At 54.5% G+C, this 19,283-nt stretch overlaps 1 protein-coding gene across 4 annotated transcripts in view; it reads left to right on the top strand.

Annotated features, from left to right (window-relative positions):
• SH3PXD2A (SH3 and PX domains 2A) overlaps positions 1-19,283 on the top strand; it is a 237,339-nt gene that overhangs the window by 198,090 nt on the left and 19,966 nt on the right. For 2 of the 4 annotated variants that reach the window (XM_087432545.1, XM_087432543.1), the window contains 2 exons: positions 10,546-10,659; positions 15,007-15,090. In XM_087432545.1, coding sequence (XP_087288671.1) covers positions 10,546-10,659; positions 15,007-15,090 — 198 coding nt within the window. The remainder of the gene's footprint in view (positions 1-10,545; positions 10,660-15,006; positions 15,091-19,283) is intronic. The other 2 variants (XM_087432546.1, XM_087432544.1) reach the window with 1 other exon arrangement.

The following is a 19,283-nucleotide window of genomic DNA, read 5'->3' as shown; positions in this document are numbered from 1 at the left end:
AACACAGGTGCTACTTGGATAGCTTGATTGCACACCTGATCTCTATAATGCCTGAGGTTTGGGAAATGCAGTTACAGGACCCCAAGCAGGACACTGCTGGGTACCATGCTTCTCCCACAGTCTCCTAGGGTGACACCAGTGGCTCCCAAATTCCAACCGAGAGAGGAGCCTGGAAAAGCATCAGCATTCGCGGTGGCTGCTCCCCACACCGTGTGGAAGAATCCACATTGTCAGAGAGCTGTTGACGTCAGGCGGGGCAGGATTTTGCAAGGCCTCTATTTAAAATTCCCCAGAAATTAAATAAGGAGGGTTTGGAGGGAGGAATGCCCTAGACAAATTGTGGAGTGGGTTTGTTTTGTTTATGGACATCGTCTTTAAAGTGGAAATTGCCCCCGTTTTATTTTTGCCCCAATTGAAGAGGGGCTGAACTCAGCTAGAAGGGAGGGGACGGTTGTCAGCCTAAGGCTTTTAGTTGAAACCAACTCAATTCTGGGGCCAAGAAGCCTCCATTTTTAGCAAAGAAAGAAAAAGGAAAAAATGAACTCAGACGTGTACTTCTTAGGCACTGGAGGAAGCCAGTTTAAAGAATAAGGATGACCTCTTATATTTCAAATGACTGGTAACAGCTGCAGAGGGTTCCCTCAGCTCTTTTCTCCAGACCGGAAATACACATTGAAGGCACCAGACACACTTCTAGTTTCTTTCTATTCTTTTCTCTTTGATTTCTCACCACAACCCTGGTTAGTACATGCTATTTAATATTCTCAACACACTAACAAGGACATTTCAGTCTCTTTCTTCAACCATTTTGAATGACCAAGTATCATTCTAGTTCAAGGTTGGTTTCCTGAAAATGTCGTCCACGCAACACCATGGAACATGGGATGCTTTTAGATGGTACAGAGAGGCGGTATTAAATACTTCTGCAACTCACAGGGAGAAAAGTTTCAGTTCTCTTCCGAGCCTTCTGATTTATCTCGCTTGATGGTCGCTGTCTTTGACCTCTGTCTACTAAATCTCCTTTGTAACAAAGAGGGAGCAGGCTGCACGCACCACCTCTTCAGTCTCAGCACAGCTCCAGTTCACTACATGGCTTTTTCTCTGTAATTTCATGGTTGGGGTCAGTGGTCCTAGCTGTTTATTCATGGTGGCAATCTGAAGTTTCCTAAACAAATTATTTTCTTGAAGTTAAAAAAAAAAAAAGGTGGATTGCTTTAAATATATATTTACTATGTGAACCACGGTATCTGTAGTTCAAGGATATGAAAAAGTCATGCGTGTGTGGAAATATCTGAGGTTTGAGAAATGCTAATCCAAAGTCACTCTCTCCTGGCAAAGCCCTTGGGTAATATGTTGTGCCAGAAACTCACTTAGCCTAGGTGCCCTTGCCTCACCCAGCCCTGCCATGGGGTCTCACAGAGGGTGAGAGAGAGGCAGCCTGGAGAGGAGGCCTGAAACCACCTGTCAGCCCCCTCCTCTCAGAGGGGAGGCCAGGAGGGGCGGAGCCATTCCTGTGACTCTCCTGAGAATCAGATCTGCTTTGGAGACACTGGTGGAATGGAGAAGTAGATGAGGCGACTGGTTTCCCAGCTCCTCTCTCAGATGGGAATTTGGGGATCTAATAGAAAGAGCAGGCAGTGTTGGTCTCCTTCTGCAAAGGAAGGGACAGCTGGAGTCGTTTGTGAGGAGAATTGAGTGGATGCGGTCCTGGGAGTCAGACCTGGGTGCCAATCCTGGTGCTACCCCTTCTTAGACAGCACCTTGGGTAAGTCACCCAGTCCAGGTGTTTCCTAATGCAGCCTAAGGTTTCAGACTTGGGGCAGACAACTTACTGAACTTAAAGTCTCCCAAACTCCAGGACCTTTCTCATCCTCACTGCCAAGTAGGGTGACCCATACAACCCAGTTGCCCAGGACACTCCCAGTTGGCACCTAGTATTTTGGCATAACTATGAATGGCACCCATTTACTCCAAAAAGTTTGGACAGTAAGTTATAAGATCACTGTACTAAACCATATCCTTCCGTCTCTCCATTTACTACTCTTCGTCTTGTCAGATTTGACCTGTCATTACCATCTGTTCAGAACTTTTTTTTTTTTGGCTTCTGATCCTGGCACAGCTTTCGCTAAAAGAGATGGTGCCACTAGCACAGCGCCTCTGTCCTCCTCCTGGAACTGATTAAAACATCCAACAGGACAGGTTCCCAATAGAACCCCCCCTAGGTTGTAACCAGTGAATTGTCACACCCTCTTTGGATGTGGTCAGCCATCAGCTGCCAATCTGTCACTGCAGCCCTGCAGCCCCCAGGGGATTGTGGGAGCCCCAAGCCCTCGCAGCTCAGCTCTGACACATCCCAGACCCCTAAGCCAGTGGTTCGCTCCTCCTTATCAGAATCTGGTGTGGCCTGGCCCCCTTCCTTCCTGTTCTGCCTTTCTGCTCAGCACTGCCTGGGGAATGCTCAGAACTGCTTTCCAGGTCTCTGACCATCCCTCGGGAATACATGTTTCACTTGATCAGGACCAGTGTTGAGGTTGCTCATCTCTGCTCTGGAATTCACCTTCTTCTTCTTCTTCTTTAGAAGTTGGGACCTTTGCCTATTCTGTTCTCTGGCCTTGGAACATCTCTGTTTCTTCCAGGATTGCTCATAGTGGCCTGGCAGGCTCTTTGTCAGGGGCTCTCCAGGCCTCTCACAGCCAGCTGATGAGAGCTCGCAGAGGGTGGCCTGTCAGTGCTGCCTCCATCTCCGCCCTGGGTCCATTTGCCCACCGCCCTCCTGCTCAGTGCTTTCCGGTCTGAGCACCCTTCCTCCTGAGAGAAAGGAGTCCAGCGGACCCTCTTCCTCCTTGAGTCAGCGTCACGGTCCCGCACCCTCTCTCGGTCTCCTTCAACTTACCCTCTTTCTTATTCTTTCTCTTGCCTGGAACATCAGGGTAAACGCCCTTTTTGTTACCCTGAGCATTTTTTCGGGGATCCACTTGTGAGACTTGAACCTTCCTGACCTGATTCCTTGCAGTTCACATCTCCTTTATCTGTTCTTCTTTCCCGAGTACTGTGCCCCGTCCGTCTTCCGGGGCCTCACTCTGTACAGCCACATCTCGCCCCACCATTCGCGTCATCTACAATTGTATTAGCAAATCCCCTTTTGCATCTTCTATCCCTCCTGAGCCACCTTCTGTTCGGGAATCTCTGGCCACAGGCTCACACCTCCGTGCTGTGCTCTGCTTTAGAGTGGGGCACTTGAAGGACAGGAGGACAGGGAGGTTGAAGGTGATTGCCTCTCTTGCTTTGGTCTGGAAAAATCCCCACCATGAAGCACCGTGAGCGTTACTGGGTGGGCCACAGGTACTCCCACGACTCTGCCTGTCCTATTCTTCCCACCAGATCACCTCCCCTCCAGATTTGATCTGAGGTTCAAGTCAAGTCTTCTCTAAGAATTCTTCCCTGACTACTCAGTCTCATCTGTGGATGTCTGCAGTTCCTCTAGCCAACATTGCAGCAACAACCGCATGTCTGTGGCACAGGGCTGTCTGGGCCCCTCTGCTCTGTAGTTCCTGAAGGGGCCTTGTGCCATCTTGTATTCTCTACTTCACCCTGCCCCTGACCCCCACCCGTGCCAGGCACAGAACCAGACCCAGAGTTTTCAGTAGAGACCTTCCAAGGTTAAGGCCAAATGACAGTGACACCAAGAGTCTCTCTCTCCCTGACACTCCGAACACCTAAGACCCACCTGCCTCCCTGCCCAGCCCTGGCACCAATCATTGAGGGGCGCTGAGATCTTGATTCCTTCTTTAAAATTTCCTGTGGTTGGCACTTAAACTTTAGTAATAGTTCTTTGGTGCAACTTCCTAGGAACCAGGCACGATTCTGAATGCTTTTCGTGGATTAACTGATCTGAACCCTTATAACACTGTGAGATGTAGGCACTACTATAGGTCCATTTTACAGATGAGGAAACTGAGGCAAATGCCCAAATTCATTCAGCTAGTACGTAGCAGAGCTGGGATTTAAATCCAGGTAACCGGGCTTTCGAGCCCTTGCTTAAAACCATTATTCTCTTCAGCCTGGTGCTTTATCATGTGCTCCTTCTCTGCCTCTGAATGCTTATCAGCCAGGCCTTCTCCTGGGTGCCTCACCCATGGCCTCAGCCTGCCCAGACCCAGCACTGGGCTTCTGGGCCTGTCCAGTGAGGTGGGCAGGCTGGAGCCAAGTTGGGGGAGGGGTGGCAGCCGCCCAGTTCTTGCTGTCTTCTTGCCACGGACTCCACGGAGCCTTCCAAACTGTGATGTAGCAGCCTGTGCTAATGGTCTTGGAATTCAGGCCTCAGGCGCCCAGGGAGAGTGCTGGGGCCCTGGTGGCTTAAGAACCCCATCTGGGGGAAGGGGAGGCCATGGGCAACAGAGGGGGGTGGGTGCTAGTGGTGGCACCAGAAGGAGGGGTCAGGCAGGAAGGCAGGGGCTGTGGAGGTGCCTGCGGGCGAGACAGGGGGAGCCTCTTTCCCGCTCCTGTTTGCTTTGGACTGTGGAGGCCACGTGCTGTGAGCTGGAGTGTGTCTTGGCAAGAGGCTCAGTGACGGAGCCTTCTGACCAGGGGAGGCCTGGCCGAGGGTGGGCCGCCTTTCGTTGTTCTTAAAGGCACAACATGACCACAGCGGCCTGCATTTATAGCACCTCTGGTCCCTCTCAGTTAGAAGCCTCAGATTTGCCCCAAGGTCATGGGAAAGGGGTCAGGCTGGGTCCAGGGCAGAAGCAGTCCCTCAGGGTCCAGCCTTGTGCCAGGTGTGGTATGACCAGGTGGGCAGCACCGGTGACATGTGCCTGGCCAGGCGCCCTTCAGCCCCCTTCCTCCTCTCAGCATCTCCCCACCTCCACCATTTGGTGGAGATTCTCCGCCAGATTCTCACCTCGTCCCCTCCTTCAGCTGCTCCAAGGAAAGAACACGGGAACGCCTGGACATGTCACCCTCCCAAAGGAGCCAAAACCTGAGCCCAGGCATGTGTCACAAGTGGAGGCAGTATTTGAGGCCTAAGACTGTGTCTTCTACTTTTCCTAGCTCCATCACCCACCCTTCTAGAGGCTGCAGCCCTTCACATAGGGCTGGGCATACAGTAGCGCCCCACGGGTGCTCAGCTCTAACTGGTGTTAGACCACGTGCGGGATCTAGAGGGAAAGAAAAGGCAAGGCCCGGAAGTCACCTAAAGGCTTCTGGGTTCTCCTAAACTCCAAAGTCAGAGTCTCATCCTGCCTCCCTGTCCTCTGGGTTCATGCCCAGGGCTGGTGGGTGGAACCCTGGCCTCACCTGCTCCCTGCGCCAGCACACAGGTTGCACTGTATTGCGCCCATCCTGTGTGCCATGCAGGGGGAGATGGGGAAGGAGAGCCCAAGTCCTGACGGTGTGTTCTCTGCGGGGTCCTCGTGCCTGGAACAGGGCCTGGCATGTACCACGTGCTCAGTAAGTACTTGGTTATTGAGTTCACCATATGTCCCTGATGCCAGGCAACCCTGTAGTCAGATCACATTATCCTGTTATGATGAGGCTCAGAGAGGGCCAATGACCTGCTCCAGGTCACACAGCCAGCACTTGGTGAAGCCATGGTCCAAACTGAGGTCTGTCTTGGAATAGGAAGCTAAGAGGAGCCTGTGGGCTGAATCCTGGGGCCAGCAGGATTGGGAGCATGGGGAGAGTCAGGGAAGGCCTCATGGAGGACGATACAGGGAAGGATGGAGAAGTTTCAGAGGAAGAGGAAGGAGCGGGGTCCCCCTCCCCCACCAACTTTTATCCTAGGCTGAGTTGAGACCTTGGAAGACTTTATTAACATCCTAATTGTGTGCAGCTGGCCTCCTCTGGCCCTAATGAGCTCATTATCCTCTCATTAAGGAGGCCATTGTGGCCTGGTCACCCTGGGGACAGCGGTGGCCTGGGAGTGCCTGTCACTTCCTGCCACTCTCGGCCAGGCTCAGCCCCTTCCCAGAGGGGCTAAAGCCCCCAGCCCCTCTCCTGGCCCCTCTCCCAGGTCCTCCCATCTGCATTCTCTGTCTCCATCTCTGACTCTGTCTCTCTCGGTCTGCCTCTCTTTCTGTCTCTCTCTCACTCTGTCTCTGTCTCAATTTGTGTCTCACTCTCAATTTCTAGCTCTACTTCCGTCCCTCCCCCAGTGCCAGCATTGGGAAGCCCCAGTTAGAATCAATTTGAGAGGGCTTAGAAATTGGCCAAACAGATGGGCCCCATTGGCCGCTTCACTGAAGATTATGCTCAACCTGGAAAGAGGGAGGGTCTCGCTCCTGGGCCTGAGCTTTTCCCTCTTGGATCTGGGGCTCCCCCTTCCCTGCCCGGAGCTGGAGATGCTATCCAGGCCACCCCAGTGTTGCTTTCTCCTCCCCTCAGCCCCTGGGCCATTGTGAAGTGGGTTGTTATTGGGGCCCACCGAGCAGGGCTGGCTGTGTGTGATGGGTGACACTGCTGTTCTTTCTGGGCCCTGGCCTGTCAGGCAGCCTGACTGAATTATATTCTTCTTCTGGCACTGTGGAGGTGCCCACAGCCAAGACAGCAGCAAGCTCTTCTTTGCAGGACCTGAGACAGGAAGGACCTGAGGCTTGAACCCATACAGCCCAGCTCTGCACATTTCAAGGCTGCAGTGGAAGCCCAAGCCAATGTTCTCAGGCAAGGTGGGCAGGGACCACCAAGCCATGAAGACGATGAAGGTCTCACCCCAAGTCTTAGGGGTACAGCAGGAGCATAGGATCCTAAGTTGCTGCCCTGGGGTGAGGAGATGATCATGGTCAGCTGATAATGTGGCCCAGATTCCCTAGTGCTTCTGGTGCAGTGGAGATTTTGAGGTAGAAAGGACTCATAGAAAGCCCTGGCACATCCATGGGGTACCTAGGTGGTGTGAGGTGCATAGCATCACGCCACCCTGCCCAGTAGGCACCTCAGCCACACATTTGGCCTCTCAGCAAGTCTCTGCCCAGCTACTCCTGAGTGTTAGGCCTATGCAGCAGACGTAGGAGGAGGGCAGGCCTGCCCCCAGGAGTTTCCCTGGGCAGACAAGTCTAGATCCATGAGGGAGCAGAATGTACAAGGAAGTGTTCTCAAAGAGTGTAGTAGGAGGGAGGGGAGAGGTGCCACCAGTGGAGAAGAGACCTGAATACTGGAATCATGAGGCCTTTGGAGCCAAGGAGAAAGGTCCACGCAGGGGGCTGGTCCCTGAGATGACCATGGGGGGAGAGGAGGAGAGCAAGAGGTCAGCAGGCTGGTGAACTCACTTCACAGCAGATGTGAACACAGACAAGTTTGGATGGGACCGATGGAGAAAATCCGCCTGGAGCCCTTGGAGGGGCTTGCCTCCTTCACCTCTGCTGAGGATGACTTTGAAGCCCAAATTCCAGAAGTAGAGAGAAGGCTTAGAAGACAGTGACCCCAGCCATCCAGGAGACCACCAAGTAGCTTACTTTCCTGGGAAGCCAAGGGCTCATACAAGGCGAGGCAGGAATATTCTCCCAGTGGAGACAGAAAGTAGGTTGTTTCAGAGGGTGGAGGGGCAGTGGGCACACCTTGGTGTAGAAAAAGAGGCTGGGAGGGGCTGGGCATAGAGGGATCATGGCAAATCCTTAACAAGTCACATGCTTCTCAGCTCCACTATTCCTTGAGGCACATCCCGTTTTGTCTGATGACAGTAAGATCCCTGGCTCCAGCCTAGGGACCCCTCTCTCCTGGGGACAAAGGCTCCCCTTTGAGGCCAGGCCTTCAGGGTACTTCCTTGGCCTACTGGGACTTGGCTTGGCTTTGAGGGGTGAAACTGGGGTGGTCACTTTGGGGAGGGTCTGGATGAGATGTGGGAGCCAACACCTGTGTGCTTTTGGTATTGGGACCTGGACCTGGGGAGTCATATGAGAGCCTCAGCCTTCAAGACCCTCCCAAAAGTGACTCCAAGTTGGGGATTGTGGCGACTGCTATTGGGGGCTCTTGGAGGTTATCCTGGGGAGGAGGGATATAGGGAAGGACTGCTTACTCAGAGTGATGTGAAGGGCTCCATCCTCACCCGCTGAGGGCTGTGGTATTGGGTGCCCAGTGGACTTGAGGTTTATTCTGCAACTTGACTCGTGATGGTGGACCTTCCATCATGAACCTTGGTGATTGCTGGGCAGGGATGGTATTATGCGGACTTTCTCAGTCCCAGTGATTGAAACTGCTCTGGCTGAGTCAAACAGCACAGGAAAGTCATTGGCTAGTTGTTATTAGGAAGTCCAGCGGGGTGGTCTAGCTTTTAGCACACCTGGAACCTGGAGCTCAAATGATGTTAATCAGGACAGACTTTCTCCATCTCTTGACTTTGCTGCTACTTTGTTGACTTAACTCTCAGGCCGTCTCTTCCCACATACTCCTGTGATTCCCACGTCTGTTCCTGAAAAATCCCCTGAACCATTACGGTGTCTTGGCAGATGACAGACCAGTCAGAAGATGATTGGCTGGACATGCACATCCCTATGGTCAAGAGGCAGAGCCACAGGGCAGGAAACCCTATGAGATGAGAATCCCTGTCCTGTGACCTCCAGTTAGGCTCTGTGGAAGAATACCTGGAGCTGGGGCTTCTTGGAAGAGGCTGTTGAGGTCCCTGAGAGTGCTCCCCTAGAGGCTGGGAGAGGGGAAAAGACGTCTCAGGCAGAGACTCCTGCAAAACCATGCCTTCTGGCTTCTTTGGGGCCTCCATCAGCCACAGCCTCTTGAGCGGCCACACCATTATGGCCTGGGCCTCCGGAAGGATGGTGGTGCTACTCCAGGCAGCCCACTCGGTGGCCCCGTGCATGGTAGGCCCAGAATGTGCAAGTGGCTATAGGTGTGATGAAGGTGGCCCACACTCATCCCACTCAAGAAAGACAGGGAATTTACCTGAATCTGGCAGAGGGAAGGAAGAAAGGCATCCACCCCAGGTTCCAGAGGGGCAATGACCCAGCTAAGGCCTCTGAGCCCAATGGGCCTGGGCCTCAAGAGTTTGGACCTCATGTCCAGGGCTTTTTCTTTTCTTTTCTTTTTCTTTAAGACTTGTATTTTAGAGCAGTTTCAGGTTCACAGCAAAACTGAGTGGAAACTACAGAGGTTTCCCATGTACCCCCTGCCCCCACATATACACAGCCTCCCGCATTATCAACATCCCCCATGAGAGTAGTATATTTGTTACACTATTGATGAACCTACACTGACATATCCTAATCCCAGAGTTCATAGTTTACATTCGGGTTCAGTCTTGGTGCTGTACATTCTATGGGTATGGACAAGCCTATAATGACATGTATCCATCGTTGAGGTATCATACAGATGTTATGGCATTTCATGGGCTTTGAAGAGCCACAAGCAGAGAGCTGTAGAACTCCCTGGAAAGGGTGGGGCTCAGTATGCATTCAAGACTAGATGACAGGCTATTTGCTATCCCAGGCTTGTCACACAGGGCAGTGGGGACCCAGTTGAAGACCTAAGAGATGACCCTGGGTTCTGAGGTCCCGTGCAGTGGTGAGACTATTTTCCTCTGTCTTTCTCCGTTGTCGTCAAAGAAGCCCTCAGGCAGCCTCCTCCACCTCCCAGTGCTAAGCCCAGCTGGGAGTACCTGGGAGCCCCCCACCCAGTGTGCCCCCTCCTCAGGCAGCCACCTGCTGCCAGTGGGCAGTGACGTGGCCTCAGTGATGCCCAGGGAGAAGCCCTGTGGTCTCTTGACAGAGAACAGTGCAGATTTGGAGCTCTGTCATGGATGGAAGAGAGAATCGGTGCCAAATTGCTTTGGGAGGCAGAGAAGGATTGGGATGGGATGGGGGCGAAGACAAGATCCTGTAAAAAGTATGTTCTAGGAAGGGACTGAAGCAGTTAGCACAGTCCCAAGACCCGGTTGCTCGGAGTACTTTGCTCAGTTAGCGTTTGTTTGAATGATGAATTAATGAACCAATGAACAAGACAGACAATGAATGAGCCTTTATTATTTGGCCATGACCATCAAGGGTCACTCGAGTGTGTGCAATGCCCACTTAAAAGTGTCAGCACACTTAAAAGGCAGCTGTGAGTATCACTGACGTGAAAATACCACTGACCTGTGCTGGGGAAAGCAGAACAGTGACCACTGAAAGGTAACTGTGAGGCATCGAAGCCCAGATGCCTTTGAAAGCAGAGAGAGTGGCCAAACTCCAGGCCAAACCAGTGGTCCTAATGGTCCGTTGAAAGACCCTCAAGAGTCTCTGTTTGGCCAGAGCTCCCTTGGCCTTTCTTGCAAGGTGACTTTCACACATTGGACATACTGTTTCAATTTCATTTTTTAATTTTTTCATCAAACATTTGTGTAAGTTTGGATAGCAGTCCTTCGGGCCTCTTCTCAGGGAGCGTGTCGATCTCTTCTTCCTTAGTGAGGCGCAGGCCCCTCGAGGCTGGAGGTGGGCCGGGCATTTGCCAGGTGGCAGGCTCTCTGGCTCTGTGCCCTCCACGCTGCTCCTTCCCCCTTCCAGGCCCCCAGCCTGCCTCTGCCATCCCACTGGGCTCTCATGGCCCTGTTCTCTCTTGTCCCCTCTGCAGGCTGGTGGTTCGTGAGCACCTCTGAGGAGCAGGGCTGGGTCCCTGCCACCTACCTGGAGGCCCAGAATGGTACTCGGGATGACTCAGACATCAACACCTCCAAGACTGGGGAAGGTAAGGGCCTGCTGGTTCAGGGCAGGAGGGTCGGGTGGGTAATGGAGCAGGTGCGGGGAGGTGGCTGCCTCTGGGGTCCCCAGGGATTGGTGCCCACCCCATCCCTGGCCCCAGAAGTGAATCCAAGTCCTCTTGGAAGCAGCTTTCCTACTCTTCTCCCTAAAACCATGAGAACCCTGAAGTGAGCTGGACCATGTGCCAGCCCCTTTCCTTGGGATCCTGTCTCACTGAGGCTGACCCACAAGCTCACCTCCCAGCCCAGGCCTGTCCCTGCTGGCGCGACGTGGGGCTAACATTAGGTGGGGAAATTCCCTTGGGGTGTGGATCTCAGGCTTTGACAACTTTTGGGAAGAGACTGGGGAGAACAGTCTTAAGGCCAGATCCCCAAAGCTCCCTCTCCCCCTAGAAGCCCTGGGTTCCTCTGGGGACCCCACAGAGATCCCCGTCCCATGCTATGCTCCCTGCGCTCCCTGCTCCCAAGGGGCTGTGTGCACACAGCTTCTGCTGTGCGTGTGTTGTTCTGCTCAGAGGCCTCTGCTCCAGGTGTCTGTTAGTCTGGCCGAGGGTGCAGAGTCACAGCAACCAAGGAGTGGCTCCGGCCCCTGCACCATTAGCCTCTCTGATTAGCTCTGGCCCAGTGAGGTTTTTCTGGATCTTTCTCATTGCATTTCAGAAAGCCTGCCTCCCCCACCTCCCCAGGCCATCACTGGCCTGGACAGCCTGTCTATGGACTCAGGTATTCCCTGGAGCAGGCTGCCCAAGCCAGTGAGTGTGAGCCACCACTAGTTCCTGGCCCCCTGCTCCTAAAGGCTTCCAAACCTCCTAAATCCTGGCAGCAAGAACACTTGCCCTAACGGTCAGTGGGGGCTGTCCAAATGGGCACGTCTGTGAGCCAGAGGGATGGAGCCCTGCCACCCAGGGCTCAGGCCACCTCCAGGCCTGCCCCCCTCCCCCCACCATTCCCCACTGCCCAGGCCAAAATAAGCAGCCCGCCAAGTGCCAGCTCCTTATTCATCCTTCCCCTAAATGTCGGTTACTCAGCAGGCAGTTGGAACCCCACCCTTCCTCTCGTGTAAAGGCTTTAATTCAGTCCCTTGACCAGAGCTGTAGCCCCGGCAATACACATCCACCTTGTGACAGGTTTCCAGGGACGAGTCCCCATATGTTCAGGCTGGGTGCTCAGTCATTCCTGGCTGCTCCCTGAGCCCTGGGGTTTGGCCTGCACCTCATCTCACCTCTGGTTCCAGTGCACCTCTGCAGCGGTGGAGGGTCTTGGCCCCTGAGCTGGGTCTGGTTTAGTTTGTCTACAGTCGCCAGGCCTCAACTGCTATCCACTTCCACATTCTAGGGGGCATCCCAGGGCTTCTCAGAAATAACGATCCCTAGAGTACCCGGCCTGGTGCTTTAAATGCCTTCGCCTCTACCTTGGGGGGGGTACTGTTGCGATCCCCATTTTCCTGATGCAGGAACTGAGGCTTTGAGCTACGTGCTTGTCTTCCTAAGGCTTGAGCCTGGTCGGCCTCCTTTGCCTGTGGTCTTCACCGCTGTGCTACATACCTCTCCGTGCAGCGTTTTGCTTGTAAGCAACTCTAGGAGGGTGTGTATGTGGAATCAGAGCCCTGCCTGAAAAGGCTATGCCAAGAATGTCAGAGCAGAGATGTTGGGTTGATGATGGAGGACCAGGACAGGACCTGAGTATGCAGGAAAGAGCCTGAGAGGTATGTGGGCACAGATGCCAACCTAGTTGGAAGAGAGAGTGGGTGCTTTGCACAGAACAAGCAGTAGTGGGTTGTAGAGAATTTTAACCTTCATGGAGTAAGAATCAGGCAGCCAGTGCAGGTTCTGCATTCAGAGGTGTGTGTGTGTGCATGTGCACCCAGGGTAACCCTCCCTAAAATAGGTTCCTCTGCATGCTTTTGATAGGACCTGTATGCCAGTACCCCTGGCAGCCCTTGGGCAGCTGTGAATTCCATCATCACATCTTGGGCATCTCTGCCCAACTCGACTGAAGGGCTCGGGGCTCAGTACCCCACCCCAAGGCCCCAGCAGCTGTGGCATGTCTGCCAGTCTGTCTGCAGCTGCAGCCATGTGGCTAAGAGATGAGCCCACTCTGGTCCTCTCTCTGGCCATCTCTACCCCAGTCTTGTTGCTGTCCCATCATAGGTCCCTTAGCCCTCTAGACAGAATTGGAAGCCTTCATCCCCTCAAAGCTTCCCTAACAGCTCATGGTTCATTGCTTTGGAAAGCAAGAAACAACTAGCTGTTTTGGTTTATTTCGATTATCAGACATTCTGGCATATGTTCGTGTTTCTCCTGAAGCCAGGTGTGCTGCATAGAATTCAGAAATGTTAGCAGTAGGGGGTGGGAGAGCTGGAGTGGAGGTGGAGGCCCTCTCGCCCACTGATGATGATGAGCCCGACATCCAAGCCCGACACTGGCAAGGTGCTTTAGTAGAACTAACAGATCCATCACCTCTCAGAGGTGAGGACATGGAGGCCTGGAGAGCTATCATCTCTACAGGGCCCCCAGGTCAGTTTGTGGCAGAGCCAAGACCAGAACCTGGGTCCCTACCTGTGCTTCTGTGACCCCCAGCCACCAGCGATGACCTGCCTTCTTCCTGGTGGGTTCACACTGGCCCCGGCCCCCTATCTGGGCCTTCTTCATTGTTGGCAGGCTAAGGGGCACAGGATCGAGGGAGAAGAACAACGTGGCGGGGCCTAGAGTCCAGGCTCCGGAGTGAGACTGCCTGGATCCACTTGCTGCCCTGACACTCAGGTGTCTGATGCAGAGGCTTCCTTAACATCCTGTGCCTCTGGTTTCCCATTTCTAAAATGGGGACAGTGCCAGCCACGTAGAGCTTTTGTGAGGTTCCAGTGAGGTGGTCTTTGTAAATGGTTTAAACCAGGTAAACATCACTTACTGCTAAGGTGGCCCCTGGCCTGGGCATCAGCTGAAGTTCCTCTGTCCACAGAGAAATCACACACACCTGCTGGGAGGTCCACTCTCAGAGTTCCTCCTGGTCTGGCCTCACGCTTGGCCTGATTTGTGTTCCACAGAGCCCGCTCAGTCCCTGCTAGGTGGTATTGACCCCAGTGACAGATGAGGAAACAGAGGCCAGACTGGGACAACAGCTTGCCAGGGACATAGTAACCTGGCAGTGCAGCCTGGACTGAATCCACACCTCCTAACCTTTGGTCCAGGCCTCCCGCTTATAAGCATCAGGTCAACCAGGCCACTCTCCTCCTTCTGGGAAAGTGAATCCTTCCCAGGAGGCCTTGGTGGGGTTTGACCTGAGTGTGTTTGGACAGTTCTACTCTAACTGCTGGCCTCCCCCCCACCCCAGACCTGGGCAGCCTGTCACCCTCCTTCTGCAGGGCCAGGAGGTAGGGGGCCACTTGGCACCTTGGAGCCCTGGTCTGCTGTCCTTTCCAGGGGAGTGTTCCCTAGAAAGGCAGGGATCATCTGCAACTGGGCCACAGTAACCAGAGGACCAGTGTAAGAGGCCACCCGAGAGAGGGCGGTCTAGATGAAAGGGGTCTGGAGCAGTGAGCAGCCGGGAGGCAGGTCCTCTGTCATCAGAACTCCAATGGATAGCGTGCGGAGAAGGGGCCTCCACTCTTGTGTGCACGTCACTCAGCACCATTTCTTAGGGGTTGGCCGTGTGCCAGGCCCTCTGCTGGGCCCTGGGGATGCAGAGACTCAAAGTCTTTGTCCTCAACAGACTCACTTCAGTGGGGATGACCGAGAAAGCAGAGACAACAAACCCAGAGCTGTAAGAGCTATAAGCTCTGCGAGAAAGGGGCCCCCAGGCTCTCCTGGGCACATTTATTCTTCCACACATGGTACCTGGCACATGGTGGCTAGTTCACAAGCAGGACTTGGTGAGTGAGTGGGTGGCGGCGGGCAGATGGATGTAAGGGCCATGCGGTGTGGCCCCCTGCCCTCCTGGGAACCGGCAGAGCAATGGCGGGAGCATGAGCCCTCCCTAGGGCTGCAGCGGAGGGCCGTCCTTGTGCTAGGCTGGAGCCGAGGGCCCTCTCCACCTCTCAGGTGCTGGGATTCTAAATTCATAGCCCCTCCCAGGTTCAGGGGCAAAACCCCCCAGGGTTTGGCTTTGGTTGAGTTTTCCCCCACATGCCAACATTGTTGCATGTCACATCTGTCCCCATCCAGCAGTGGTGTGCTGCTGGGGCTCCATCCAGGTGCTGATGACCTGGGATGAACCTTCCGTCCCTCCATCCCTTCCCCGCCCCATCCCATCTCATCCTCATCTCCATTCTCTCCGCCCGTTCCTGTCGGCCACGTGTTCCTGTCGGCCACGTGTTCCATCGCCATCTCCCACGCCAGTGTCCAAGAGACGCAAGGCCCATCTGCGGCGCCTGGATCGTCGGTGGACCCTGGGCGGGATGGTCAACAGGCAGCACAGCCGAGGTGACCGTGGGAGCCAGCTTCTCCTCACCTGCAACTGCCACCTCTCTCTCTCTCACTAACACCTCTCCTCCTCCCCGGGCTCTGGTCTGCCCTGCCCAGTGGCCTCCTCACCCAGATTCACTGGCCAGACTTTTCTCTTGCCTACTGCAGCTGGGGAAGCAGCGGGGAGGAAGGTGGATGCAGGGGCTGTTTGGGGATTGGGATGACACTGGGGGCGGCTCTGGCTTCTTCCAGCGTCCTGGGGGTGGGGGTCATGGGACTTAGGACATAATTTTGGGGACTCTAAGAGAGGCCACATTTGCCCTGGAAGCTGCAGATTAAGAAAACTAAGTATAAGAGTCCAAGTCTCTGCAGGGGTCGTCCCAGTCACCCCCACCCTTCATTGCCTCTTTCCTCCAGGAAGGTGCTCCCTCAGCCAAAGCTGTTCCAGCGATTACTTAGGGACAGAGTAGGAAGGAGGAGCAACCCACAGCCCTCCTCCTCTAGCCAGCTCCTGGGAAACTAGAAAGGGAGCAAAAGCCAGACCCGGCCTGGCCCCAGGGTGCAGCCCCCACAAGCTCTGATGGAGGTATCAGGTCCGGTCAGGAGCCTCCAGCATCTCCACACTAGCCGTTGGGACTTCAGGAGGGGCCTGATCAAGAAGATTCCGGGGGGCCGGCTCCGTGGCTTGGCGGTTAAGTGCGCGCACTCTGATGCTGGCGGCCCGGGTTCGGATCCCGGGAGCGCCCCGAGGCACCACTTCTCCGTCCAACGCAAGGCCGAGTCCCACGTACAGCAGCTAGAAGGATGTGAACCTATGACATACAGCTATCTACTGGGGCTTTGGGGGGAAAAAACTGAATAAATAAAATCTTTAAAAAAAAAAAAAGAAGATTCCGGGGAGGCCCCAGGCCTGCCACATAGGCTGATCGGGAACTGAGATTTATGCAGGTTCAGGACCTTTCCTTTTTCTTTTTTTTTTTGTGAGGAAGATCAGCCCTGAGCTAACATCCATGCCAATCCTCCTCTTTTTGCTGAGGAAGGCTGGCCCTGGGCTAACATCTGTACTCATCTTCCTCCACTTTATATGGGACACCACCACAGCATGGCCTGACAAGCAGTGCATGGGTGTGCTCCCGGGACCCAAACCCAGGCCGCCAGCAGCAGAGCTCGCGCACTTAACCGCTATGCCACAGGGCCGGCCCCAGGACCTTTCCAACATCCAGGAGCTTGGGAGGAAGGGAGAGTAGAGGCAGGCCTCTGAACAAACCCCTAAACATCTGCAGAGCCCCAAGGGCAGTGAGTGGCTAGTTTCTCCTGCCTCAAGGAGAGCACATCATGTGTGTTCCGGGCAGTGCCGGCACAGCTGGGAGGTGTGTAATAAGCACTGGCCTCTAGAATGGCAGGGATGCCTGGTGACTCATACCCCCACCCCCAAAGCTCGTTCCTGAATGACTGTGAGACCATGTTGTGGAATCTGCCCCCAAGCCCTGGGCGGCATGAAGCCTGGACTCGGGGTTGGCCACCGCCGTGGCAAGCTTGGCATCAGGCTCAGAGTGCTGGCTCTGAGGAACCCAGCTTGTCCTGAGGGTGGGGCATGGGTTGGACCCTAGGGGCTGGTGCACGGCGGGGGGCTAAGTTGTGGAAACAGCAAGAACAGGCTGAATGTAAAGCAAAGGCATCCTAGAGCTGGGAGAAGTGGGACAGCATTGCTGGCAGGCCAGGCTGGGACACAGCCCTCAGCCTTGGTGGCAAAGGAGAGCAGGATGCTGGCCTAGGAGAACAGCAGGGAGAAAGGCTTGACCTTCCCCCATCGCCTCCAGCATCTGCTCCAAACACCATCATACACTGAGCCCCAGATACAACTGTCTCCACAACCACGCAGACACATGCAGCCGGTGAAACACTACCACCAATGCACAGCCCTGTTGGCCACAGGCGTGGCTACAGTACACTGTCCCATCCAGTCCCCACACAGCTGCACATCCACGGTCCTGTGCACACAGCCACTAATGGATACGCATGTGTAATTCCACTTACGCAACCACACATAGACTGTTCCATGTATATGTTATTTACACAGTCACAGATACATTATCCACACAGCTAACTGCTCACAGCCACGTCATGTGTGCATCTCTGCAGCAACACCACAAGTACACATAGAGCTTCATCTACAGTCTTGTATACATCAGCCCTCATACCACGTGTACACGGGCGCTGTGTTCCCAGTTATGAACATAGACAAATACCCAACTAAACGCCTGATTCTACAGTTACCCATGCATATGCAAATACATGCCCACAACTTCTCTCTCTCTCAAATAACAGACCTAAACAACATGATTTCCCAGTCTTAGCCCTAAGTTAAATCAGGCAGCCAAGAAAAGCTTGCAGAGAGTTGGCTGGGAAAAACATTGCTGCAAACAGCCGAGCTGACGGGGGGAAGCGGGCAGTGGGTCATATATAACCAGACAAGAGAAAAGCAGTGCTTCCCCGCGGCCTCCACTCCCTATTCCCTCAGCCAACCAGGCCTTGGAATCAAAAGGCCCCTTGCAGTGGGGTTGGGTAGGTTGTGGGGGCTGGGAGGGGAGCCGGGGAGACTGCTGACGGAGGGGAAAGTGTTTGGAAAGAGGAGGCGTCTGTGGTTTGGAAACTGCAGGGCTCTCCAGCCCCTGCCTCGAAAACCAAAACAGGCCTGTCCACCTCCCCCAAGCCAGCCACCCACCCACCCACCCCCTCCATGGGCGGCCTGGCCAGCCCTCCCCAGGGCAGGGTTGCCACCATCCTTTGATGGCACATCAGAGTGACCACAGCCTCAGTGCTTCCCAGAATCCCTGAGGTGCCCCCTGGAACTCACAGCCCCCCTTCCCCCAACTCTGATTCCTAAGGGGCATCTCTTCTAGAGACCCCAACCAACCTGAATGCCTCACTGTCCGCTAAGGCCATTTCCATCTGTCTGGGCATCCTCCTGTCTGCCCCTCTCCTGGTGTGGTTTGTGGCCCCAGTCCATTAGAGGGGTTGGCTCTGCTTCCTCCTCTGGGAACCCTGTGAGTTGAGGACCTGAGACCTATGTGGCACATGTCCACATGGAGGTAATCCACACTTCATCCATCTGAGCCAACTGTGGCAGAGAACTGAGCCCCTGAACAGACTAATTGGAAGAGTTGCCCTGCGTGGGACCAGAGCTCAGAATTCTCATCACCTGGAACCTACACAGTGACAGGGCAGAACAAGCCTCCAAGCCAGCCAGATCTCTTACTGGGAGCACAAACTCCCAGAGATCTGTGTTCACGTCAGCCCCAGGGCCACCATGAATAGGGCCTTTTGCAGGAGCAGCTCAACTTTACTGGGTAAAACTGATATCCTCGATTCTGCCCACCCCAGAAGGGTCAGGGGAAAGTGGGGCGCTTACATGGCCCGCAGGGCTCTGTTTTCAGCACACATGGGGCTGCAGCGGCTGGTGCTTGGGCCTCGCAGCTGCAGAGCTGGAGCCCATGTGACACAGTGTAGGCCCTGTTCTCTGCCATGCGGCAGGGCTGGGCTCCTCTGATCTTCCTGAGAGAAGGACTGTAATTTTTCCCTGCAAAAGCTTTGCCTAGGAAAACTTTAATGATGGCTTCCTGCTCAAACCACAGGCTTTTAAAAATAGCCCAGCTGAACAAAGGCAAAATGTGGAGCGCAGGCCTTGCCTCACCCAAACCTCAGAACTCCAGGTCCCCGGGGCCTGGTGCTGCCCCTCCGGCCACCACCCAGGCCAGGATTTGCCGTGCCCCACTGGAAAATGGAGCAGGACCAAGAGCAGGCGGGAGAGCTGAGGGTTGGACTGTGGAACCCTGAACTTCTCAAAGGCCCGAGTCAGAATCCGGCTGGACAAGGTTCTCAAGCAGTCTTGGCAGCTCTCCCCAGCATGGCTGGATGGGAATCTGAAAGCATCCAGGAGCTGGTTGATGCTGAGAAAGGCCTGCAGCTGAGAAAGGTTTGCAGTTGAGAAGAGCATGCTGAAGAATTGTGCAGGCTCCCACGGGTCGTCATTCACCTTGTGCCTTTTGGCAGCCTTTAACATTTGGCCAGCGGCCCATCCTTGGGGCCTGACAGGGCAGCTGCCTTCATCCCAAAGGGAGCCACTATCTCAGCCCAGCACAGGGCCGCAAACAGGACCCCGATAATCCAGGGAAGAAAGAACAGATGGCCCTCCTGCAGAGGGTCGAGGT

Source organism: Ceratotherium simum, chromosome 6 (genome assembly GCF_057802395.1).
Source record: "Ceratotherium simum simum isolate JZ-2026a chromosome 6, ASM5780239v1, whole genome shotgun sequence".
NCBI classification, from domain to species: Eukaryota; Metazoa; Chordata; class Mammalia; order Perissodactyla; family Rhinocerotidae; genus Ceratotherium; species Ceratotherium simum.
This window is presented reverse-complemented; position numbering and strand designations above follow the sequence as displayed.